Source organism: Mustelus asterias, chromosome 11 (assembly GCF_964213995.1).
Source record: "Mustelus asterias chromosome 11, sMusAst1.hap1.1, whole genome shotgun sequence".
NCBI classification, from domain to species: domain Eukaryota; kingdom Metazoa; phylum Chordata; class Chondrichthyes; order Carcharhiniformes; family Triakidae; genus Mustelus; species Mustelus asterias.
The window spans coordinates 107,040,806-107,067,290 of record NC_135811.1 but is presented as its reverse complement, the minus strand read 5'-3'; the positions used below and the strand labels follow the sequence as shown (position 1 = coordinate 107,067,290).

Genomic DNA, 26,485 nt, shown 5'->3' with positions numbered 1-26,485 from the left:
GAGGGGGGGGTGAATCTTGTCCCCTGCAAGAGCTGGAAATATCCAGTTTAACTTGACTCCACACAATAAAATGCACTTATTGGCTGTACCATTAGGGAGTCTATTGTAAATAGAGGTCATTCTGACAATATGATGAATAGGAACTAACGTAGAAACGCTGGTTAAAATAGTAGAAATATATCCATACGTGTCTATTGTGCCTTTATAGGGTTGTACTGAGGGGGGCAGCACAACAGAGCATCCACTCCAGAAAGAGATTGCAAGTTTAAAGGCTAAGCTACTGACAGGAAAGTCTTGCTATGTACAAAAGTATAAGGAGTGCCAGAGACTGCACAAACAGATCGACAAGTTGAAAGCATTATTGGTAGGTTTGTAGGACTTCTGTCTAAGAATAAGCAGTTTATGTGAGAATTGTAGGAAGAAGTCACCATATTTCTATTTTAAAACAAAACCTTTACACGCATCCCATGTATTCCCAAACTCCAACAACATAGCTGTGATTATAAATGAGATTAATTGTTCAATACGGTGTCCTGTTCTGGGCTGTTTGGTATATTATTGTTCCTGAGATCTCGGACTTTCCTGACTTAAATCCAAGTGTTCCTTATCACAGGAAAATGGAACGCTTTCCATTTCAGGCTCCCAACGTCAAAGTCAAGTAAGTTGAGACCAGTTGGGGTATAATGAAATGCCACAGTAATGTCCTGTCTACCCTCACATTGAGCCACTGCCGGCACTGACCTGTTCCACCTGGGCCAATGTGGCATTTTTCTAATGCTCGCCAACTAACCTGTGATCTCTCTGAGCAATTTACTGCCAATCCAGTGCTGAATTTAGAGGCACTTAATGGCATGAACCCATGCCTACTGAGAAAGTGCTGATTTAAAAGCAAATTACTGTGGATGCTGGAATCTGAAACAAAAACAGAAAATGCTGGAAAATCTCAGCAGGTCTGACAGCATCTGTGGAGAGAGAATAGAGCCAATGTTTCGAGTCTGGATGATTTGATGAAGCGGCTCTGATAAAGTGTCATCCAGACACACAACATTAGCTCTGTTCTCTCTCCACAGATGTTGGAAGACCTGGGCTGAGACTGAGTCAGCATTCATTTCAATATTTGGGACCAGTTTGTGAAAGAAGCAAAGGCTTGTTTTGTCTCCACCCGGGGAAGAGCCCTTGCTTGTGGGCAGTTGCCCTTTCATAGGAGATACTCTGTATCAGCAGACATTTTCTGTTGGTTCAGGTTTTCTGGAGAATCATCAAGAAAGGCCTAAAGAAATGAAGGTGAGATGTGGATGACAGAATTAGGTATGACACTGTTCCCACCCTCCCTGAGTCTCCAGGTTAATGGTCTGGAAGGTAATTGGACCATTGACTCATAGACCTGAGTACAGGGCACAGCACAGAGGAATGTACACTCTGTACAAAGGCATTTATTGTTCAAGCTAGCAGATCGGAACTGTGTGCGAGGACCTTGCCCTGCACCTGATCACTGAACTATTTGTGGATCGAGGTCAGGATATGGGATTGAAATGAAGTAGCAAAATGTTCCATTTCTCTGTACCAACATAAGCATCATACCAACAGTTTTTTTTAATAAGGTGAACAAGAACTGAGAGTTAGATTTTATGAAATTGTGCTCTGATCCAACTCCCTCATGAAGATAATGCAGAGATTCTGGCTCACTGTATCAGCTGGATCTACCTAGTTCCATTTAACTTGACTCCACACTATGAAATGCACCAATTGGCTGAACCATTAGGGAGTCCATTGTAACGTAGTGGTCTTTCTGACCATGTGCCAAGCCAGAAGCTTGTTCTTAATCAATGATGGGAAAACCTGAAAAAAAATATTATATTAAGTATTCCTTATGACACAAGCCATACACCGATGAACTGGGCAGGAAGGTCAACTCTCAAGTTTTTGCAGAGTCCATCATTGTTGCTCCAAGTTCGACAATCAAATTGTTGCACTCTCCTTTCAGTTCTGCTTCACTTCCCGCACTCCCCTTGGAGAGAGAAAGAGGGATAAAATTCCCAAAATTTTCAGTTGTTCCAGAAACTTGGCGATACCGTGGCTTACTCCCAAATCTCTGGCAATCTTATCAGCTAACTGTGATCAGACCCTTTCAGTCTTGGCCCCTCCCACCAGATGGAATGATTGACTGGCAGTTCCACCTCTCCCTCCTGACTATGGTGATGATGCATATTTGAATGTGTGAATAGTTTTTGTTAAGAGATCATCTTTGTAGTTCTAAAAGTTATAAACAATCATTGTTTTCTGTGCAACAGGGAGACAAGAATAAATGCCACTCTCCAATCAAGGAGATTGTTGAGATCACAGAAAATGCAGAGACAGGTAGAGGAGCAGAATGATTAGAGAAAAAGAACAGAAATTTAAATTAGGACAAATAGGATTCGAAAATTGTCTTGTACGGTACTGCAAAACAGACGATTTTGGATTGAGTGCTCTTTATACACAGTGCCTGAGGTCAGGTTCATTGCAATCAGTAGAATTACATCAGATGCTGGGTGGAACAGGTGGGCAGCCTGGTATCACCCATTTTACGTTACCGCACCAGATAGACTTCTGCTCAGTAATCTTTAATTGCTGCCAATACACTGTCACGTAAGTATGAAAAGTGTCTACAAAATTCAAGACATTTTCATTAGAAATCGCAGACATAAATATCCCAGGTTAGAACATAACATAAGAAATAGGAGCAGGAGTAGGCCATCTAGCCCCTCGAGCCTGCCCCGCCATTCAATAAGATCATGGCTGATCTGACGTGGATCAGTACCACTTACCCGCCTGATCCCCATAACCCTTAATTCCCTTACCGATCAGGAATCCATCCATCCGCGCTTTAAACATATTCAGCGAGGTAGCCTCCACCACCTCAGTGGGCAGAGAATTCCAGAGATTCACCACCCTCTGGGAGAAGAAGTTCCTCCTCAACTCTGTCTTAAACCGACCCCCCTTTATTTTGAGGCTGTGTCCTCTAGTTTTAACTTCCTTACTAAGTGGAAAGAATCTCTCCGCCTCCACCCTATCCAGCCCCCGCATTATCTTATAAGTCTCCATAAGATCCCCCCTCATCCTTCTAAACTCCAACGAGTACAAACCCAATCTCCTCAGCCTCTCCTCATAATCCAAACCCCTCATCTCCGGTATCAACCTGGTGAACCTTCTCTGCACTCCCTCCAATGCCAATATATCCTTCCTCATATAAGGGGACCAATACTGCACACGGTATTCCAGCTGCGGCCTCACCAATGCCCTGTACAGGTGCATCAAGACATCCCTGCTTTTATATTCTATCCCCCTCGCAATATAGGCCAACATCCCATTTGCCTTCTTGATCACCTGTTGTACCTGCAGACTGGGCTTTTGCGTCTCATGCACAAGGACCCCCAGGTCCCTTTGCACGGTAGCATGTTTTAATTTGTTTCCATTGAGATAGTAATCCCATTTGTTATTATTTCCCAGAATTTTAATAATGTTGGATCTATCTTTTTAATGTCTGCCTATGCGCAGATGTACTGCTAAGTTGAAATGTTCTAGTGACTTCTCACTCTAGACCTCATAGTATTTATTTAACTCACTGAGTACCTCTGATGGCAAAAAACTGCATTGCAAAAGAAAATAGGCTTTGTACTCTCTCCCTGGTTCTGTTATAACTGAGACCAGCCTGCCTACAGAAGTAAATTGCAACATTATTTCTAAATTTGGATTTTTTTTCATCCTTTGGAAGCAGTGCAGCAAAGATAGTCTTCATTACATCCTGGTTCTTCAAAAGGAAAAGACTTGTATTTATACAGTGATTTTCATAACCCTCAGGACGTCCCAGAGCACTTTGCTTTGCTGTAATGTAGGAAATACAGTAGTCAACTTACGCACTGCAGGCTCCCACAAACAGCATTGTTGATCTGTTTTAGTGATGTTGACTGAGGGACACAATATTGACCAGGGTCTTGGGAGAACTCAGTTACGATCGGAATTTTTACCTCCAGCTCAAGGGGCAAACTTCTCATCTGAAAGAGGGTGCCTCTAACAATGCAATGCTCCCTCATTTCTGTGCTAGAATGTCAGCCTAGCTCACGCATTCTGGGAGGAACGTAGTACCTTCTGACACCAAGATTCAAGTGCTCCCACTGAGCCCCGGTTGGTTTGTGTTTGCATCAATTGAGGACTTGGTCCCATTGTACAAAACCTGCTTGATTCTTAATGGGGACAAAGATAGCTGTGATAAAGGAGCACAGTGCACTGTGGCAAGGGAATATTGTAGCAAATAATAGTTTAATTACTTGAATATTTAGTTCTTCATTTTCCAAACATTTAATTTAGCTAAATCAAAAAATGCTTGCTAGTTTGAGTAAAAGGATGGCAACAGTTTTTGTTTCTCAAGACTTCAGATTTTCAAATCTCCTTATTGTGGAGAGATTTCATTGAGAACATTTAGCCAATTCACAAATGCAGCAATACTGGGAGAAAAAAACAATTCCTGCTGTTGGGATGTGCACATTGCAGTTTCTCTGAAATTGAATGTCAGCTCCCAACCTCCTCCCTTTTCTCTCCACATCATCCCCTCTTCCCTCCTATGCTTTTTGTGTCTTAAGCTGAGTTGGCACATCCTCTTCAGTCTAGGCTGGTGCATTTCCTGAACTTCAAATAGATTTATTTTCTTCACACAAAGGGATGCTGAATTTTTCAAGCAAAACTGAAAATATTGGGAATGCACGGCCTGGTCAGTAAGAATTGGATCAAATCTAATGGAAGTTCCAATTCTAAACATTACACTGTCTTAGAGTGCTGTAAGGGATCTCTCCCTTTCTGATGCGGAGTATCCTACTGTACATTTTCAATGTTTGCAATAGAATGAAATTTGACCAGTTTGGGTTTCACTGTACATTTGGATAACACACTAGAGGCTGTCACTAGAATTATAAGACTAGAATAGACCGTTTCCTTGTCTTCCTGTTTCCTTACCTTGTGTTTCTTTTTGCTCTACAAAAAGCAGCCAGTTCAGGGGGGGTGTCTGTGCAGCTACCTGGGACTGAATTAGCAGAAATAAAATCAAAGCTTGGGGACAGAGCAGAGAAGGCAATGGTGAGTGACTTGCATACTGCTGGGTTTATATAGATGCTGCAGATTTGTGCCAATTGCTCACATGTTGTTCACAAGACCAGTATAATCTCATAGCAGAGAAGGAGGCCATTCAGCCCATGATGTCTGTGCTAGCTCTGTGAAAAAGCGATCTAATTATCTCACTTCTCCCTCTCTACCCCGAATCCTATTCCCATAGCCTTGCAAATTTCTCTTTTTCCAAGTATTTATCCAAGTCCCTTTTGAAAGTTACAATTGTATCTGCTCTCACTGCCCTTTTATGCAGTGCTTTGCAGGTCATAACAACTTGCTGTTGTCACGAAACAGGTAGGTTTGAGTGACCTCTATTTGTATTGTTAAATATTAGAAATAAGGTATATATTTAAGTGGGTTTAATTTAGTATTTTTGTGTATGAAAGGGTACAACTCTAGTTAGATTCATGTTCAACAAAGTTGCATGTATTGGGGTTTTGGTTTCAGTTCAAACTGTATTTCTATTGAGAGAGTGTATGGTGGGAAAAATAAGCACGAGCTTGGGGAAAGAATGCAACGTTGCTTCGCAACCAGGGGCCGCTTTTAGGAGAAAACCTTTTGAGTTTATTGTTTTACTAGATCCAGGCAGTTGGTACAGGAACCTAGAGAGGGAACAGCTCTCAGCTCTGCTAGAAGCAGGAGAACTATACAATGGTGAAGTGTGTTTGAAAGCAAGCTCCATTGCTCCAAAGGACATTTGCTTCTAGAAACCAGGGAGTGGAAAATAAGCTACAGAAATATTGGAGTACAAAGGCACAAAGAGGAACTGTGATTGGAACAGGATGCTGATCATTGAAGGTAAAGTCAGACCTGGGAAGAGAAGAGCTGATGATGTTGGCTATAGAAAAGCCGCATATCGCAAGTTTGGTGTCCTTATTTCCAGCCATTGAAAACAACAATATTCTGTTGGGGATTGAGTATCTGAGTTTTTGTTTAAAAGTTTGGATGCATGTTGCAATTCAAGACAATGTAATAATGAAAGGGCAGCTGGAAAATCTGGAGGACGATCCTGGCTAAAACAGCTGAAAGAAAGCCTTGTTTGAAAGGATAGTTGGAAAACCAGGAGGTGGATCATTGATGACAACATAGAGAGGAATTATTGGTTTTGATGAAAATGTGTATTTTTGAGAGTGGAATTCGGAAACACTCACGTCATAATCATCTGGGGGGAGTTTGAGGAGAAATCCACGGAAGATTGATTGAGTGGCATCTGCCAATTGGTTTCAGAGTGGAGTGTTATCTGACCACAGTCAGCCTGTTGGGTTACAGGGACTGTGTGCTTACTGAGAACGTTATAGCATAAGACATATTCTGTACTCTGTGTTATCAAAGAACAGTACAGCACAGCAACAGGCCCTTCGGCCACCAAGTCTGTGCTGACACAAATGCCTCTCAAACCTAATAATTTCTTGCCTCTGCATGGTCCATATCCTTCTATTCCCTACCTATTCATGTATCTATCCAGGTGCTTCTTGAAAGTTGTTATAGAATCTGCTTCCACCACTTCCTCCGGCAGCACAATCCAGGCATTCACCTCCTTCTGTGTGAAAGACTTGCCCCTTACATCTCATTTAAACTTTCCCCCTCTCACTTTTAGCCTATGCCCCCGAGTAATTGACCCTCTGCCCTGAGAAAAAGACTCTGACTATCCACTCTATCCAAGCCTGTCATAATCTTGTAAACCTCTATCAGGTTCTCCCTCATCCTCCGACGCTCCAATGAAAACAATCCCAAGTTTGCTCAACCTTTCTTCATAGTCCATATCCTCCAAACCAGGCAGCATCCTGGTAAATCTCTTCTGCACCCTTTCCAATGCATCAACATCCTTCCGGTAGTGTGGCAACCAGAATTGTACACAATACTCTGAATGCGGCCTAAACAAAGTCTTATAGAGCTAAAACATGATTTTCCAATTCCTATACTTTACTAAAGTCCATTATCATTAATATCTCAGCATGTGTAAAGAAAAGCGGGAGTGAAGGAGTGTTGTGCTATAGTCAAACTTTCATGTTCAACAAATGTTTAATTTTGTTAAAAGTTAATTGGTAATCCTGTAACTCTGTTCCTCCAAGTTTCTAAAAAATTAAAAGTTGTGCTCTTTTGAGCAAGGTTTCCATTCTGGGATCTTCCCGTCCAATTATAACACCGACTGGGATTGCAACACTGTGCAAAAATAAACTTTCTTCCTTTCTTTCTCTCTCGGCCTTTGGGTAATTATCTTAAATCACAGAATCCTTGCAGTATAGAAGGAGTCATTTCGGCCCATCAAATCGGCACTGGCTCCCTGAAAGAGAATTCTACCTAAATCCCCTGCCTTATCCCCATAACATTGTACATTCTTTATTTTCAGATAGCAATCCAATTCCTGTTTGAATACTTACATCTGACCTGCCTCCACCATTCTCTCAGGAAGTTTGTTCCAGACTCCACACACCCTCTGGGCAAAAATAATTTTCCTCACATCTGTCTCTTGTACTCCTTTTGTGCATTATTTGGAATCTGTGCCCTCTAGGTCTTGATGTATCCTGTCCATATCCCTCAGTATCTTGAATACCATTACAGCAGCACGGTGGCACAATGGTCAGCACTGCTGCCTCACTGTGACAGAGACCCAGGTTCGATTCCCAGCTTGGGTCACTATCTCTGTGGAATCTGCACATTCTCCCAGTGTCTGCGTGGGTTTCCTCCGGGTGCTCCGGTTTCCTCCCACAGTTCGAAAGATGTGCAGGTTAGTTGCATTGGCCATGCTAAATTCTCCCTTGGTGTACCAGAACAGGCACCGGAGTGTGACGACTAGTGGATTTTCACAGTAACTTCATTGCAGTGTTAATTTAGACCTACCTGTGACACTAATTAATAATCTTTAATCTCATCTCCTCTCAGCCTTTTCTCCAAGGAAGAGAGACCCAACCTCTCCAATCTATCCTTATAGCTACAGTTATATATCCCTGCAATCATTCTCGTGAATCTCCTCTTCACTGTCTCCAAATCAGTGCACTCTGGTTACTGATTCCCCCCCCCCTCCAAATCACTGGAAACAGTTTCTTGCAATCTATTCTTCTCAAAACTCCTTTGTGATTTTGAACATTGAGGATGATACATGTTTGAAGTATGAGTTTCCACAGCCCGACAGGAGTGCAGAGAGCTCTGGACAGTGGAGAATGTCACATATTGAGCATGCGGAGCACCATGCCAGTTATTCATTGAGCAAACCTGGGGTATAATCTGAAGGGGGGGTGCGGGGGGGCAGAATATCTACTGAGGACATGCCCCAGCCAGGAGGATGAGGGCAGCAAGGATGTGGGCACATTATCACCTCCAGATCACACTCCATTCTTACTTAGACATATATTGGCTATTCCTTCCTTCATTGTTGGTGGATTAACCACCCCTTCCTAAGAGTGCCACGAAAGCACCATTAGCACACACACTGCACTAGTTCAAGCAGGTAGCAGAACACCACCTTCTCGAGGGCAATAGGGGTGGGGAATTAAAAACTGGCAATACCAGTAACCATGAATAAAGACATTTTCAAAAAATATTTATATTCTATTTAGAGTTGCACTATTATTTGAAGAGTTTAATTTATCCAATGGATATGAAGTATTTACTCTGGCACTGGCCCGTGTGATGTTTAAACGTGTGTTCAAAAACCTGAGTAAAGTTTTTAAAGTTTATTTATTAGTGTCACAAGTCAGCTTACATTAGTACTGCAATGAAATTACTGTGAAAATCCCCTAGTCGCCACACTCCGGTGCCTGTTTGAGTACACTGAGGGAGAATTTAACCAGCGCGTCTTTCGAGAGGAAACCGGAGCACCCGGAGGAAACCCAAGCAGACACGGGGAGAACGTGCAGACTCCACACAGACAGTGACCCAAGCCGGGAATCGAACCCGGGTGCCTGGCACTGTGAGGCAATAGTGCTAACCACTGTGTGATATTACGTGACATTACATAGTCCAATATTCTTTGTTTCTTGGCTGCTGTTAGAAGATAAATTGAAGCTGAATTCGGACCTGACGGTTGTTGCGTTTCACTGCTTTCGTTTTGTGTTTGCTCAGGAATTTCCAAACATTTGCTAAGATTGTGTAGGTGCCTCCATAGCAACTCTCATTTATGTAGCAATGTTTCATTGCATAATCAGATTAGAACGAAAACACAAAGTGATATGAGGACAAGTGACCAAAAGTTTGTTCAAAAAGTTAGATTTTAAAGAGCGACTTAAAGGAGTAGAGAGAAGTAGAGAGGGCGGCATGGTAGCACAGTGGTTAGCACTGCTGCTTCACAGCTCCGGGGACCTGGGTTCGATTCCCGGCTTGGGTCACTGTCTGTGTGGAGTTTGCACATTCTCCCCCATGTCTGCGTGGGTTTCCTCCGGGTGCTCCGGTTTCCTCCCACAGTCCAATGATGTGCGGGTTAGGTTGATTGGCCAGGTTAAAAATTGCCCCTTAGTGTCCTGGGATGCGTAGATTAGAGGGATTAGCGGGTAAAATATGTAGGGATATGGGGGTAGGGCCTGGGTGGGATTGTGGTCGGTGCAGACTCGATGGGCCGAATGGCCTCTTTCTGCACTGTAGGGTTCTATGATTCTAAGTAAAGAGAGGATAAGGGAGCAAAATCTAAAGTAGAATGCACGTGTCTGATCAGTGATCAAAGCATTCACCAACAAAGGGCAATCTGAAATTGAAAAACAAAGAGCAGGAAGTAAATTTCTATAAATCGTTGAAATATATTTTGCTTCTTTTAGGTTAGGTTTAAAGAAATTGAGCATGAACTTGGCTCCAAGACCCATATCGTGGACATTCGCACAATGGAAGTGGCTGACTTACAAGAAGAGATCAAGGTGGGTGTTGTGGGACTTGCATTCAGTTTTGTATTCGTGTTAGCACCAGAAAACTTGCATTTATATAACCACTTTAACATAGCGAAATATCTCAAACAGTTTCCAGAGAATATTTTTTTTTAAACGACACTGAGCCACATTGGAAGATAATAGAGGAAGTGACTAAAAGCTCGGACAAAGAGCTGAGTCTTAAGGAGTGTCTGAAAAGGAAAAGAGAGAAGAGCTAAAGAGGTTTGCAGAGGAAATTCCAGAACTTGGGGACTAGGCAGCTGAAGTCATGGCTCCCATTGACAAAAGTTGGGGACGTGCAAGAGGCCAGGATTGGAGGAGTGCTGAGATCCCAGAGGGATGATGGAGTTGACAGAGGGGGGGATGGGCAAGGCCATGAGATTTGTAATTGAGGATGAGTATCTTGAAGGAGAGCTGGCGACATCACAGAAGCCACAGCTTGCTGAACCTGGATCTTCTATACGTGTGAATGTATTGTTGTGACTGGTCCCCGAGCGAGGTCCCGGCCAAGATCCCTAAATTTATTACTCTCCGTCCTCACATCGGGAACTATTTCAGCACAAGCTCCAGTTTGTTAAATTCTGAATGGGGTACCCCCAAATTGTTACGTCCCCGGTGAGGGGGGATGAACTGGCTCCCTTTCTTTATTCAACCACTCGGTTGGGCACAACAAGATTACTTCAGAAAGGATCCTTTCCCTTTTAGGACCTTTTTCCAGTCTTTATGTATTTGAGTTTTAAAAGGGGAAAATTTAACCAGGCTTTCTTCAGTTAAAGAAAGAGTGAGTTTATTAGCTGCTAAAATGTGAGGTAAATACTAAGTTGCAAGCACATAGATACACACACATTTGAAATGAAGCGAGTCTAAAAATAAGCTTTATTAAAAAATATGTACAAATCAGCCTCTGACTTGCCCATGAAGAGTAGATGGTGAAACGTGAGCAGTTTTGAATTGATGATTCTTGTAGCACTGATTCAGCAGAACACTAGTTGTTTTGAGATTCCAGGGTTCTGCAGTTCAGCTGAAAACGGTTGTCCTGCTTCCTTTTTAGCTGTGGCTTTGTTGATTTGTCTTGCTTCAACAATCAGAGTGAGAGGGAGGCATTTATTTCACGTGCTAGAGCAGCGGTGACTATTGCTGCCTTTCCTTACTTCTATGTCAGATATTCTGACACACCGAGCACTAGTCCACACGGACCACATTTTGTAAGTGGCTTTTTATCCCAGGCCCATGTGTATTAGTTGGGGAGGACGGCGGGGGGGGATGAGTTATGGATGATACACACCCACAAAACAGGTCTGGGGCACGACGTAAAGGATATGATACCTGCTGAGATGATAATCAGCTTCCGTTATTTCTGTAGGAGATGGCAGTTCATGCTTACATGGCTTCTTCCTCTGAAATGTATGTCTGAGAAAGGGTGTGACGTTCCATTATCTCTCTCTAAGTATCATACACACAGGACCCTCTCAGACAGTCACTGAATTCTACATTCTCAAAATTTACATCCTCAGCCATCTTTGGTTTGTATGTCCATTTTTAAAACGTGTGTCTTATTTAAAAGTCCATTATGTCTGCACATAATTCGGGGTTTTGCTCCATCATCATAACAGTATAAAAAGTTGAGCGGAGCATTCTATGGACCTGATAGCACAGAGGCTGCCAAGTGTGATAATGAGCCATGTTGCTTGAGGGTTCCACCTCCAGCCTGTGTTGCCTACACTCAGCTGGAGCCCTGTTAGCATGATAATTAACAGTGTGGCACATGCCAAGGGAGTGAATCATTGGCCAAGTTCCCATTGACATCTGTGAAGAAATGCTGATATATGAATGACACCTTTCATCCTACTTTATTGTAATGTAGGAAGTGCGAGATCCAATGTGCACACAGCAAGCCGTCAAAAGCAGCAATGTGATAGTGACCAGATAATTTTGTTTTGAGATTAAGGGATATGGATTGTTACTGTATTTGACAGCCCCTGAACTTTGAAGGGGGAAATTTTTTCAGGAATACGAGAAAAGAGCAGAACTGTGGAGCTGATTAGACAGCTTTTTCTAAGAGCCAGCAAAGGGATGATGGGCAGAATAGCCTCCTATATTGTTTGACTTTATGAATGAATCCTAACCTGGATAGTATGATCCTGGTACATTGCCAGTTCTGATTCACCTCTGTGCAAACGTTTCTCTGGTCTTTTCCTGTTACAATAATTTGTCTTTTGTTCACAGAAGCTGAATAGGAAGATTGACAATTTGAGGGTGGGTTCAAACCACCGGAGTGGCTCATTCCAGCTCGAACATCCTAATCCCTATAGCCTGACTGTTCCAAAAGCCCATTCTGGACACTCTGGGCTCCTGTTTGGCAACCCATACTCTGAGTGCGGTAGGTGATTCAGAATTTCATACCCCATGTCCTCTTTTTTTATATTCATTCGTGGGGCATGGGCAGCGCTGGCTGGCCAGAATTTATTGCCCATCCCTAGTTGCCCTTGGGAAGGTGGTGGTGACCTGCCTTCTTGAATCGCTGCAGTCCATGTGCTGTGGGTTGACCCACAATGCCATTAGGGAGGAAATTCCAGGATTTTGACCCAGTGACCACGAAGGAACGGCGAGATATTTTCAAGTCAGGATGGTGAGTGGCTTGGAGGGGAACTTGCAGGTGGTGGTGTTCCCATGTATTTGCTGCCCTTGTTCTTTTAGATGGAAGTGGTCATGGGTTTGGAAGGTGCTGTCTAATGATCTTTGGTGAATTGCTGCAGTGCAATTGTAGATGGTACACACTGCCGCTACTGGGCATCGGTGGTGGAGGGAGTGGATGTTTGTAGATGTGGTGCCAATCAAGCGGGCTGCTTTGTCCTGGATGGTGTCGAGCTTCTTGAGTGTTGTTGGAGCTGCACCCATCCAGGCAAGTGGGGAATGTTCCATCACACTCGTGATTTGTGCCTTGTAAATGGTGGACAGGCTTTGGGGAGTCAGGAGGTGAGTTACTCGCCACAGTATTCCTAGCCTCTGACCTGCTCTTATAGCCACTGTGTTTACATAGTGAGTCCAGTTTAGTTTCTGGTCAATGATAATCCCAAGAATGTTGACAGTGGGGTATTGAGTGAAGGTCACACCATTGAATGTCAAGGGACAGTGGTTAAAGTGTCTCTTATTGGTGATGGTCACAGCCTGGCATTTGTGTGGCGCGGATGTTACTGCCACTTGTCAGCCCAAGCCTGGGTATTGTCCAGATCTTGTTACATTTGAACATGGACTGATGGACTGCTGCAGTATCCGAGGAGTCGCGAATGGTGCTGAACATTGTGCAATCATTGGCAAACATCCCCACTTCTGACCTTATGTCGGAGGGAAGGTCATTGATGTAGCAGCTGATGATGGTTGGGCCTAAGACAGTACCCTGAGGGACTCCTGCAGAGATGTCCTGGAGCTGAAATGACTGACCCTCCACAACCACAGCCATCTTCCTATGTACCAGGTATGACTCTAACCAGTGGAGAGTTTGCCCCCTAATACCCATTCAAGTTTTGCTGGGGCTCCTTGATGCCACACTCTGTTGAATGTGGCCTTGATGTCAAGGGCTGTCACTCACCTCATCTCTGGAATTCAGCTCTTTTGTCCATGTTTGATCCAAGGCTGTAATGAGGTCAGGAGCTGAGTGGCCCAAACTAGGCATCGCTGAGTAGGTTATTGCTGAGCAGGTGCTGCTTGATAGCACTGTTGATGACCCCTTCCATCACCTTACTGATGATCGAGAGTAGACTGATTGGGTGGTAATTGGCTGGGTTGGATTTCTCCTGCTTTTTGTGTACAGGACATACCTGGGAAATTTTCCACATTGTTGGGTAGATGCCAGTGTTGTAACTGTACTGGAAGAGCTTGGCTAGGGGAGCAGCAAGTCCTGGAACACAAATCTTCAGTACTATTGCTAGAATGTTATCAGGGTCCATTGCCTTTGCAATATCCAGTGCCTCCAACCGTTTCTTGATATCACGGGGAGGGAATTGAATTGGCTGGAGACTGGCATCTGGGATGCTGGGGATCACTGGAGGAGGCCGAGATGGATCATCCACTCATTGCTCCTGTTTGTACCTCAGTGTGATTCTGGTGTGGGTTCAAACTCACATTGTCACGCTTTTACAACAGAGCCCTTTTACTCATTAGACTTCACAAGAGCAAACAAAAAGTAGCTTCAAGCTAAAGAAAGACATTGGAAGGAGAGAACAAGCGCTTGATCAAAGAGGAAGATCTTCAGGAGAATCCGAGAGGTTTGGGAAAGGAATTCCAGAGCTTAGAGCCAGTGCTGCTGAAAGTACAACTGCTACCAAATAAACCTGTTGGACTTTAACCTGGTGTTGTTAAACTTCTTACTGAAAGTACAACTGTCAGTGGCAAGATGAAGGAAGTCAGGGAAAGGGAAATACTCGACAGCCTGAGTTTAAGGAATGCCGTATTCTAGGAGGGTTGGAAGAGATTACAAATAGGGAAGGGGGAGGCTATGGGAACATGAGCATGAAAACTTCAAAGCCGGTACAGGTTGTCAAACACAGACGTCATGACTGAACATGACTTGCTGTAGGTTAGGATATGGGTAGCAGAGTTTTAAATGAAAGCAAGTTTGTGAGGGTTGCATGAAGGAGAGCAGCCAGCAGCTTGTGCAATGGTAGGGTCTGGAAGTATGGATGAGGGTTTTAGCAGCAATTTCACTGAGAAAAAGGCAGTGTTGCAAGTGCAGAATTAGAAAACTGGGTCAGTGCCTAACTGGAGTGGGAGGTGTGTGATTAAAATGGTGACTGAAGTCTTGATCGAATGAATGGGTTCTGATAATGATCTTAAAAGGTGGAAGTGTTTCAGCGAGGGAATTCACAACTTGATGTTTTCTCTCATCTCGTCTTTTCAAAGGTTGCAATGTCCCATAATGTGAATCTTTCACAAGTTTTTCATTTGAAAATAACAACAGATGGGTTGGATTAGAATCCCTGATCTCGGGGAGGAAATAAAGAATTTTTTGGAGAGCATCTTTCACAATCCTAGGACATCCCGAAGCATCTTAAACCCAATTAAAAGCCTAGTCACTGTTGTATTATAGGAAATACAGAGGCCAATTTTCACACAGCAAGAGCCCACAAATAAATGACCAGTGATAAATCTGATTCAGATGTTGGATGAGGGGTAAGTATTGGTCAGGGCACCAGGGAAAGCTCCTGTAATCTTCTTTGAAATTGTGCTGTTGAGATGCTGCCTTCAGAATTCTAAAATTGTAACTGATATTTTTTGGAAATGCCATCATTTATCTTGCTGCCATAGATATTCCCTGTAAGCTAATGCACTTCTTCAATGGGATCCCATTTACAGACATATTAAATAGAATTTCTATTCGGGACAGGTGGGTCCAAGTTTATTGTCTTCATAGACGACATAAACATGTACCCAAATACTTGACAATCACTCAAAATTCAAATCCTTTCATAGAATCCTTACAGTACAGAAGGAGGCCATTTGGCCCATCGAGTCTCTACTGACCACAATCCCATCCAGGCCCCATTCCCGTAACCTCACATTTACCTTACTAACCCCCCTGACACCAGGGCCAACTTGGCATGGCCAATCCACCTAACCTGCATATCTTTGTTCCTATTAATTCCATATATCTCAATTTGGTGGCAGTAACAAATTTTGGGATTCTGATTTAGGATTTATTTGTCAATGAGGTGATTGAGCTAAAAACAACCTCTTCCAAACTTCCATGATATTCAAACAGAACAAACCAGGCAAGCGGAGCAAGGTTTCCTGGGCTTCCCTGGCCATGTGGTGTCTTGGGCTTCACACCATTGGTTTGAGCAACCCGAATATCTGAAGTACCAATCAGACATGATCTCAGTGAATAGCAAAGCAAGCCCAACAGGCAGAATGACTTTCTCCTGTTCTTAAGTCGCAGTGCACCTGGAAATCCTTGTGATGTCTGAAGTCTAGTGATCTGAAATTAACGCGTGGTGTATGTGTGTGTGTTTGTGTGTTTTCTTTTCCCTCCTCACGCAGGGTTAGGGAGATGGGGCTCTCCCGCAAGATAGAGGGTGGGAGAAAGAAAGGCTGAAATAATGGCGAGGTCGCATACAGAGGCAGCAACATGACAAGAAACTGCTGATCCTGTTGATAACATGACCAGTGAGGAGAGGGGAGACAGTCCGTTATGCGATTATTTCAATAAAGAGTCCAAAGTTTGACATACCTGTCTCTGCACTCTTGTGTTATTCCTGTTTTCACTTCTCCCAACCAAGCACATCATTTCCCAAGTGAAGAAATTACCTGTTAATAATTAAATCTGTGGAATTGGAATGTTGTTGCTAAGGGATATGACATAAAGAACAACATTGAAATATGTAGATGCTGGAAATCTGAATTCAAAACTGAAAATGCCAGAGAAAATCCAATCGGGCAGCATCTTGGAAAGCGAAACACGAGCTTGGGATTCTCCGGCCTCCCCATGGCGTTTTTCTCAGCAGAAATGGGGAGAGGGACAAAGAATGAAAGGAGTGATGGTTCAGGGCCGAAAGGAGTGGTAATAGAGGTTTACAGCATGGAAACAGGCCCTTCGGCCCAACTTGTCCATGCCGCCCTTTTTTCTAAAACACCTAAGCTAATCCCAATTGCCCGCATTTGGCCCATATCCCTCTATACCCATCGTACCCATGTAACTATCTAAATGCTTTTTAAAAGATACAATTGTACCCGCCTCGACTACTACCTCTGGCAGCTTGTTCCAGACACTCAACACCCTCTGTGTGAAAAAATTGCCCCTCTGGCCACTTTTGCATCTCTCCCCTCTCGCCTTAAACCTATGCCCTCAAGTTTTCGACTCCCCTACTTTTGGGAAAAGATATTGACTATCTACCTTGTCTATGCCCCTCGTTATTTTATAGACGTCTATAAGGTCACCCCTCAGCCTCCTACGCTCCAGAGAAAAGAGTCCCAGTCTATTCAGCCTCTCCTTATAACTCAATCCATCAAGTCCCGGTAGCATCCTAGTAAATCTTTTCTGCACTCTTTCTAGTTTAATAATATCCTTTCTATAATAGGGTGACCAGAATTTCACACAGTATTCCAAGTGTGGCCTTACCAATGTCTTGCACAACTTCAAGACATTCCAACTCCTGTATTCAATGTTCTGACCAATGAAACCAAACATGCTGAATGCCTTCTTCACACCCTGTCCACCTGTGACTCCACTTTCAAGGAGCTATGAACATGTACCCCTAGATCTCTTTGTTCTGTAACTCTCCCCAACGCCCTACCATTAACTGAGCAAGTCCTGCCCTGGTTCAATCTCCCAAAATGCATCACCTCGCATTTGCCTAAATTAAACTCCATCTGCCATTCGTCAGCCCACTGGCCCAATTGATCAAGATCCCGTTGCAATCGGAGATAACTTTCTTCACTGTCCACTATGGGACAAGTAAATCAAAGATGTGTCTAGAGGAGGTGTGAATGGGAAAAGGGGCAGCACCACCAACAACCGCCACCCAAAGAAAATGAGGACGGCGATTATAATCTGGAATTTTTGAACTCAATGTATCTGAAACACTGTAAAATGCCTAATCAAATTTACACCGAACTTCACCAGAACAGTGTAGGAAGGCGACAGAGGTCAGAATGGCAGTGGGGGGAAGAATTAAATTGACATAGTCAGAAGCTCAGGGTCGCACTTGTGTTATTCTGCAAAATGGTTACCCAATCTGTGTTTGGTCTTCCCAATGTCAGAGGGAACACATGATCAGCAACTACAGTCCGCTAAATTGAAAGAAGTAGAAGTGAATCTCTGTTCACCTATAGGAGTGTTTGGGGCTGTTGTCAGCAGTTTGTTGGTGATGCTGAGATTGACTCTGAGAGAATGGAATGCAGCAGGTTCAGAGCGAGGCAGGTTAGAGTAAGAGACCAGGAAGGGGGCCAGATGGAACTAAAGTTCTGAAGTTGGGAGAAAAGATCCATTGTGATTGGGGAAATCTCATCAACTCTTTGTTATTTAATCTCCCCTGTCTTCCACCCACTCAATCATTGACCTTCCCGTTTGTTCTTACCCCGCACTGCCATTCCCTATCTCTGTACTTGCAAAATATTTGAGAATTTGTTTCTGCAGCTGAAATAACTTCATCAGGAAGCACACAGTCCCCGACCACCGCCAAAACATTTGTGAGCTTGCTAATAGTCATCAGCACCAGCCAGTTTCCAGAGTTTTTAACTTATTAACCCTTCCTCGTCTAGTCACCGGCTCACACAGCAGGGCTGCTCTGGTGACCAGGACATTTTCATTTCACTTCACCCCCAGAATGTCACCTCTCCCTCAAGATAGTTACACCAATTCAGCTGAAAGGTTTGTTTTCCAGTGGGCTGTCTTGTTCTCACGTAATCACTCATTATCTTTCTCTCACATTATCTCACTAAGTCTCTACCACACACATGGACTGCTGCAATTTAGGAAACTAGTTCACTGCCACATTTGCAATGATAATTAGGGTTGGGCAATAAATGTGGTGATGCCGCATCCCACAAACAAATAAGACAAATTCTCTTGCCCTCTCATTTCCCCTTGCACATCTCTCTTTCAATCTCTGCATTCTCAAGACAGTTTGAGAGAAACTGTTCTAGAACATAGAACAGTACAGCACAGAACAGGCCCTTCGGCCCACGATGTTGTGTCGAGCTTTATCTGAAACCAAGATCAAGCTATCCCGCTCCCTATCATCCTGGTGTGCTCCATGTGCCTATCCAATAACTGCTTAAATGTTCCTAAAGTGTCTGACTCCACTATCACTGCAGGCAGTCCATTCCACACCCCAACCACTCTCTTGAGTAAAGAACCTATCTCGGATATCCTTCCTATATCTCCCACCATGAACCCTATAGTTATGCCCCCTTGTAATCCCTCCATCCACCCGAGGAAATAGTCTTTGAACGTTCACTCTATCTATCCCCTTCATCATTTTATAAACCTCTATTAAGTCTCCCCTCAACCTCCTCCGCTCCAAAGAGAACAGCCCTAGCTCCCTCCAGTTTCCAAAACAGCCCTAGCTCCTCTCCAGTTTCCAAAATTCCGATCTTCATTCAGAGCATCTGCACAACACATTCTAATAATATATTCAGATGGGTTTCCAGATAAACCACTGGCTTAAAAAACAGCACACAAAGACCTGAATTTTACTGTCCCGCCCGCCACGGGAATTGTAGCGGGCGGGACATGGACCATACAAAGGTTCGTTGACCTCGGGTGGGATTTTCCGGCCTTGGGGCAAGCGTGGCCGGAAAATCCCACCCATTCTCTTTGAAAACCCAATGTAGAAAAGTCCTGACTGGTACTGAGTCACCCTGAAATTTGAAGGGTCGTTCCAAGCCACTGGAAGCTCCCTCAAATGGCCATCCTGGGTGAGTCCCAACAAACCAACTCGCATCAGTTCCTGCAGAGGTTGAAGTTTTGCTCTTATAAATGAAACCAGCTGTGTGGGAAGCCATGCAATAAATCTACATATTGTATATCTGTTGGCAGAATCCTTCATCACAACTGACGTACAAATTTTCAGTTCTCCATCGTTCAGAGTTCTGATTATCACCGAGGATGAAGCAGGGATCTCTCTGGCTCCTACCTGGAGCTTGGGAGGTGCTTTTGCATTTCCAATCTCTCAAAATTAATTTCGTTATTTTTGGTGTTGACAGGTCAGCTTTTTGTCAACATTTTAATTTGGGCTTTTGTATGTACACAAAGCGCAACTGACACAGAGAAACCTGCAGCCACACCTGGGCTAGTCACAACCAGACAATTCCTGTACTCCAGTTTCTCCGGTTCTTGTTAATCCTGCAACAGCCTCTCGGTTGTAAAGATCCGACTTGTCTAGTGATACTTTTTATTGCTTTTGATTTGTCTTTTTCTTCCTGATCCTCCAGATGCCAACAAATCACAGAGTGGTGGAAGCGCTGACAACGAACAAAATCTGGACGGCGTGGTAAATCATCTCATTTTTAAACTAAACCTTTAAAATTTATTTCCTCTTCTGGTGAAGCATTTAATTTCATGGCAGCTACTTGGCGTGAATTGAGAATTTCTATTTGATCCAACTGAAGCGCCCCCCCCCCCCCCCCCCCCCCCACCCAATTCTCACCGTAACGCAGCATGCTGGGAGTTCATTGGACATAATGCCAAGTGCTCCATACATCAAACATGTTCTCCAAGGGGACTTGACCCAGTAACATCAGTGCTGAGAGCAGGGGGAGATGATCCCAGATTGATGTCCATGTTGATATTTGCACCTGCCAACCAAGTTTAAGTTTGTTTATTAGTGTCACAAGTAGACTTACATGAACACTGAAATGGAGTTGCTGTGAAAATCCCCTAGTTGTCACACTCTGGCGCCTGTTCGGGTACACTGAGGGAGAATTTAGCATGGCCAATGCACCTAACCAGCACGCCTTTCAGACTGTGGGAGGAAACCGGAGCATCCGGAGGAAACCCGCGCAGACACGGGGAGAACGTGCAAACTCCACACAGTCAGTGACGCAAGCCAGGAATTGAACCCAGGTCCCTGGTGCTGTGTGGCAGCAGTGCTAACCACTGTGCCACCGCGCGGTTAGCTTGCAGATCTAGCATTTAGCAGCAGCACAGCACACCATCTCTTGTTCTTCTGGAGCAAGAACAATTTGAGCCTATAGCTGACTGAATGACATTTTTATCGAGGCTGCGTACACATTTGTATAATCCTGAAATTGTCAGCATTGTACTGAACCAGATGGGCGAGTGAGGCTTATAGCAGCTTTGGTTCAGACTGTGACATAGACACACACACTCACACAAACATGTACCCACACACACAGCCACGCACACTCATACAGACACGCTCACACACACACAGCCACGCACACTCACACAGACACGCTCACACACACAGCCACGCATGCTCACACACACACAGCCACACACGCTCACACAGGCACGCACACTCACACAGGCGTGTGCACACACAGGCATTCGCACACACACAGGCATTCTCACACACACACAGGCATTCTCACACACACACAGGCATTCTCACACACACACACACACACACACACAGGCATTCACGCACATACACTCTCACAGACACACAACGGCATTCACGCAGACACACAGACCCACACACAGGCATTCACGCAGGCACACTTACACAGACACACACAGGCATTCACGCAGGCACACTTGCACAGACACACATCACGCAGGCACACACACACAGACACACACCCACACACAGGTATTCATGCCGACACACTCGCACAGACACACACACACGCATAGGCTTCATTGTGCATCAGGCTTTCAAAGAACAGTACAGCACAGGAAACAGGCCCTTCGGCCCTCCAAGCCCGTGCCACTCCTTGGTCCAACTAGACCAATCGTTTGTATCCCTCCATTCCCAGGCTGCTCATGTGAATGCCTGTGTGTGGGTGTGTGTCAACATTAGGCTTTTTGGTTTTATATTTTTGGGGCCGTTTATGTGGTGTCCTTTTTCTCTTTCTCTGTTTCTTTCTCATTTATCTCAATCTCTCTTCCCCCATTTGAGGTCCCTGTTGCAGTCACTCTCTGTCTCTCTCTCTCTCTCTCTCTCTTACCAGTGGTGAAGCTGGATTAAGCACAGTAAGAAGTCTCACAACACCAGGTTAAAGTCCAACAGGTTTATTTGGTAGCACAAGCTTTCGGAGCGCTGCTCCTTCATCAGGTGAGTGAGGAGTTCTGTTCACAAACAGGGCATATACAGACACAAACTCAATTTACAAAATAATGGTTGGAATGAGAGTCTTTACAGGTAATCAAGTCTTAAAGGTACAGACAATGTGAGTGGAGAGAGCGTTAAGCACACGTTAAAGAGGTGTGTATTGTCTCCAGCCAGGACAGTTAGTGAGATTTTGCAAGCCCAGGCAAGTCGTGGGGGTTACAGATAGTGTGACATGAACCCAAGATCCCGGTTGAGACCATCCTCATGTGTGTCGAACTTGGCTATCAGTTTCTGCTCAGCGATTCTGCGGTGTCGTGAAGGCCGCTTTGGAGAATGCGTAAAAGACGGCCTCAACCGGGATCTTGGGTTCATGTCACACTATCTGTAACCCCCATGACTTGCCTGGGTTTGCAAAATCTCACTAACTATCCTGGCTGGAGATAATACACACCTCTTTAACCTGTGCTTGACCCTCTCTCCACTCACATTGTCTGTCGATTACCTGTAAAGACTCGCATTCCAACCATTATCTTGTAAATTGAGTTTGTGTCTGTATATGCCCTGTTTGTGAACACAGCTCTTCACTCACCTGATGAACCTGTTGGACTTTAACCTGGTATTGTGAGACTTCTTACTGTGCTTATGCCAGTCCAATGCTGGCATCTCCACATCAAAGCTGGATTAAGGCAGTGAAGCATTGATTGAAGATTTTACAAGTGGATGGTGGTAATGCCCCTTCCATAGGGTTTCACCAGGTTGGATTTAGTTGAAAAGCAGGATGTATATTCCCAGTTTTTGGGATTGTTGAAAACAATTCTGAGAAATCTCAAAGTATATCACTCACCATACTGAAGTAGGTGAGATAAGCCGGCAGCAGCCCTTGGTATGGATGGCAACTTTCTATTCACGCATTCACAGAATGTGGGCAGCACTGACAGGGCCGCTGTTTATTGCCCATCCCTCAGTGAAAAGATGTTGGTGAGCTGCCATCTTGAACTGTTGTGATCTGTGCAGTATTTTGTATAGCTGATTGGGATATTTCAGAGAGCATTTTAAGTGTCAGTCTGATTGCTGTGAGTCTAAAGTAATATATCGGGCAGACCGGATATTACATTAGATTTTGCACCCTAAAAGATATTGGTGAACGAGCTGTGGTTTTGTGACAATCTGATAGTTTCATTACTCATACTAGCTTTTTATTCCAGAATTATTTAATTAACTGTTTAAATTCCTCGGTAGCTGTAGTAAATTTTGAACTTGAATAAGCCCAGGTCTCTGGATTACTGGTCCCGTAACATAGTCACTGTGCCTCTGTATCCCATGCTGCATGTGCAGGTCTGTGCAGTGACTGGCATTTGCTGCCTAACCTGGGCCAGCCCATGTCTCGCGATACACTGGCAGTCAGGAGTGGGGAACCGTGGTCCTGTTTTATCCATGCCCACCCTCCTTTTTCCAATTTGCCAACAAGGGCAGGGGTCACACTGGGATCTTTCCCGGAATAATAATTCAGCAATTGTATGATATAGCAAATGACCATTACAGTTTAGTAATTCGTTGAGGGGAATATCAAATCCCTTTAATTTCCCTGCTATAATGGCACAATCGCAGAAATAACTTCAGTGATGCTTTAACGAGCCGGGCTGCGTTTTTCTTTTAAACACAGTATCTTTGGGTATGTGGGGATGTGAAGAGTGGAGAAAGTGATGCCAGCTGCATTCAAAAGTTCAGCACCATTCTCTAGAAAATCTGGACATTTGAAACTGGATCATCCCAAGATCAATTCTCCAAGCATGGAGCTGTTCTGAGAATAGGTGTGATTGGCAGTAGTTTGTACTGGGGGAGAGTCCAGTACAACACCAACATTGGGAATGGGCTAATTGTTCTTTTCCGTACACAGGAGAATTCACAGAACACGGCACAGGCGGTTCCTGCTGAGTGGTAAGGGCACATTGATGTGATATTTATCTCTTTTTCCAAAAGGAGTTGTTGCATTACACAATATTTGTTCTTTGTATATTCACAAATCTCATGCTTGCTATTATATTTAAACACTATTTGCAGCCAAAAATGCCCAGTATGTGAGGTCCTATTCCCACTCAACCTGGAGGACTTTGACTTTGAGCAACATGTTCAGAAGCACTTTAATTACGAATGTCCCGTGTGCCAAATGAACTTTGGAGAAAACAACCTTGCTTATAAAAATCACGTGGAGTCCCATTTCTTGGAGTCTGACTGAGGAGCAACTATCCAACCGGTTTGATTCCTACTTTATAAAAGTAGTCGCATTTTCCAGCTTGAATTTTATTTTATTTTTTGGCTCTCATTTTATTTTATTCATTAAAATCTTATCTCTGTTCTCTCAAATAGTATTTACGTAGTCAAAGAGAATGAGCAGGGAACTTACTGTTCCATCTATGCAGATATTACCCTTGCTTGAACCATATGGAGGGACTCGAGAATAGCACGTGTGACTTGCCTTGCCAAGATGTGTGTGGGTATTTGTGACTTAGTGATTGCATTTAGACTCAATTCCAATGATAGGGCGAGATTCTCCAGCCTCCCAGCCTCACGTTTCCCACTGGCGGGAGGCCACTGGCGGGAGGCCACTGGCGGGAGGTGGCACGTTGTTTGCTAGCAGCGGGATTCTCTGGTCCTGCCGCTGGCAATGGGAATTCACATTGATGTCACTCCACGGTGGCGGGAAACCCACAAACGGGGGTGCGCTGCCGGCGGGACTGGAAAAACCCACCGGTGTGAACAGCCAGAGAATTCCAGCCATGGACTGCTACAAAACAGTGACTGCTAAAGAGCCATTTTAATTTGAGCTAAATGCAAATCTATAACACGCTTATTCTTTAAGCCCAGTCGCAAACATCACATTTGTGTGACTAGATGCAAAGCGAGTCTTTTGTTTTTAAATAAAGTGACAAAGTCACTTTAGTGTTGAGGACTTCTGAACCGAAGCCCGATATTTGCAACAATTTGCAAATCTATAAAACTATATGATCTCACAACCATTAAACTTGAAGGGACAGAGATTAGAATATTATGGAGCACATCTGGGTTAACCCAGCATATCACCTGATTGGCTTTGCACACACACATATATAAAAATCTCAAGTCTCAAGTTACAAATGCATAATTCTACACTTCGATATGAACCTAAATTCTTCAAATAACACACAACTCGCTCTCTCATTAGCAGAACAATACATCGTACAGGCAAAGCGTATCCCTTCATGGTACATACATAGAATAGGACTGCATTTTCACAACATCTGATAACTTGATTATATTTGGCACTATTTTGTTTCATTTTGTCCATTTCCTATCCTTGTTTGTGTGGATTGCATTTTCAGCAAATAAAATTGTTCTGAATTTCTTGTGATAGCACTGGCAATAATGAATGATCAGGAATTATTATATAGATCATTAGTAACATCATTTAATCAACATGAGAGTTCTGCAACTGCTGTGTAGATGCCATTTTTATTGACATTTATTTAAAGGCTTTAAGAAGTTTCTACGAGACTTTTGCAATATTCAGTGTAGGACAGATACTGTACAAGTTTCTTCCTGACTATTGTGAGGATGGGGGTATTTGGTTTGAATGTTGGAATTGAAATGTCTGTTTACGATACTGACTTGAATTTAGTGTCCGGCACGTGTATGTTGTAATGTCACTGTCACTGTAAGATGGAATTGAAGATTACTGAAAATTAAAGTTGGTTACATTATGATGTTGGATTTTTTTTTTTCAGGAGTGAGCTTAATTTCATAACACGTGAATCTTGTTCTTTGGATCATCATCTCACTGAAACTCTTAGTCCAAGCAGTCATGCAAAGGGGCGGCATTTTGAATTGATCCTTATTTCGCTTTTCACTTTGAATCATAGAATCCCTACAGTGCAAATGGAGACCATTCGGCCCATCGAGTCTGCACCGACCACAATCCCACCCAGTCCCTATCCCCATAACCCCATGCATTTTCCCCAGCTAGTCCCCCTGACACTAAGGGGCAGTTTAGCATGACCAATCCACCTAACCCGCACATCTTTGGACTGTGGTAGGAAACTGGAGCACTCAGAGGAAACCCACGCAGACACGGGGAGAACGTGCAAACTCCGCACTGTGATCCAGGCTGGGAATTGAACCCAGGACCCTGGCGCAGTGAGGCAGCAGTGCTAACCACTGTGCCCCAATCTGCTCACAGACGTGTCCTTAACTCACTCCCTCATTTTCTAATGACACTGGCAGTCTCGCGGCGATTCTTCATTGCGATCCTTCAGGAGTGTCAATGTTTTCTCTCTCCACAAAGTCCCCATGCCCTCAAATCCACAGGCTCGTGCATCTCAACAAGGATTCTGATGCTATCTGCCCCCCACTCCACAATTCAGGGAGCCTGGCTGTAACAGTATCACTGCCATCCACATTCAGAAATGTTCACTAAGCACATGGGAAAACTAAACTCCAGTTTGTTGAATGTGGCAGTGAAATTTACATCTAATATAGAATTGATTTTTAAGAAGTGAGTAATTGTCCTGTGTGATTACACGAAACTAAATGATTTTAAAGAGTTCTTCTCAACTTTCCTGTTGTGTCACCTTCATTTCAGTCTGGTCACTGGTAACTTGGTAGAGTTATCAACCCTACCTCAATGTGAGAATGGATATATACAATATCCAGAGAGCATGACTAATCCTTGGATTTGTGACTGTGTTATTTCAGCCAATGATTTAACTCCACCAGACTCTGGTT

At 43.9% G+C, this 26,485-nt stretch overlaps 1 protein-coding gene across 3 annotated transcripts in view; it reads left to right on the top strand.

Annotated features, from left to right (window-relative positions):
- The window catches only part of LOC144500773 (uncharacterized), a 77,168-nt gene extending 51,703 nt beyond the window's left edge, over positions 1 to 25,465 (top strand). For 2 of the 3 annotated variants that reach the window (XM_078224210.1, XM_078224207.1), the window contains exons 12-16: positions 9,888 to 9,983; positions 12,219 to 12,372; positions 19,923 to 19,981; positions 23,625 to 23,665; positions 23,789 to 25,465. In XM_078224210.1, the coding sequence (XP_078080336.1) occupies positions 9,888 to 9,983; positions 12,219 to 12,372; positions 19,923 to 19,981; positions 23,625 to 23,665; positions 23,789 to 23,963 (525 nt within the window). In that variant the 3' untranslated portion in view covers positions 23,964 to 25,465. Of the gene's footprint in view, positions 1 to 9,887; positions 9,984 to 12,218; positions 12,373 to 16,028; positions 16,214 to 19,922; positions 19,982 to 23,624; positions 23,666 to 23,788 lie in introns of those variants that run through there. The other variant, XM_078224211.1, reaches the window with a different exon arrangement.
- The last annotated feature ends 1,020 nt before the right edge of the window (positions 25,466 to 26,485 follow it).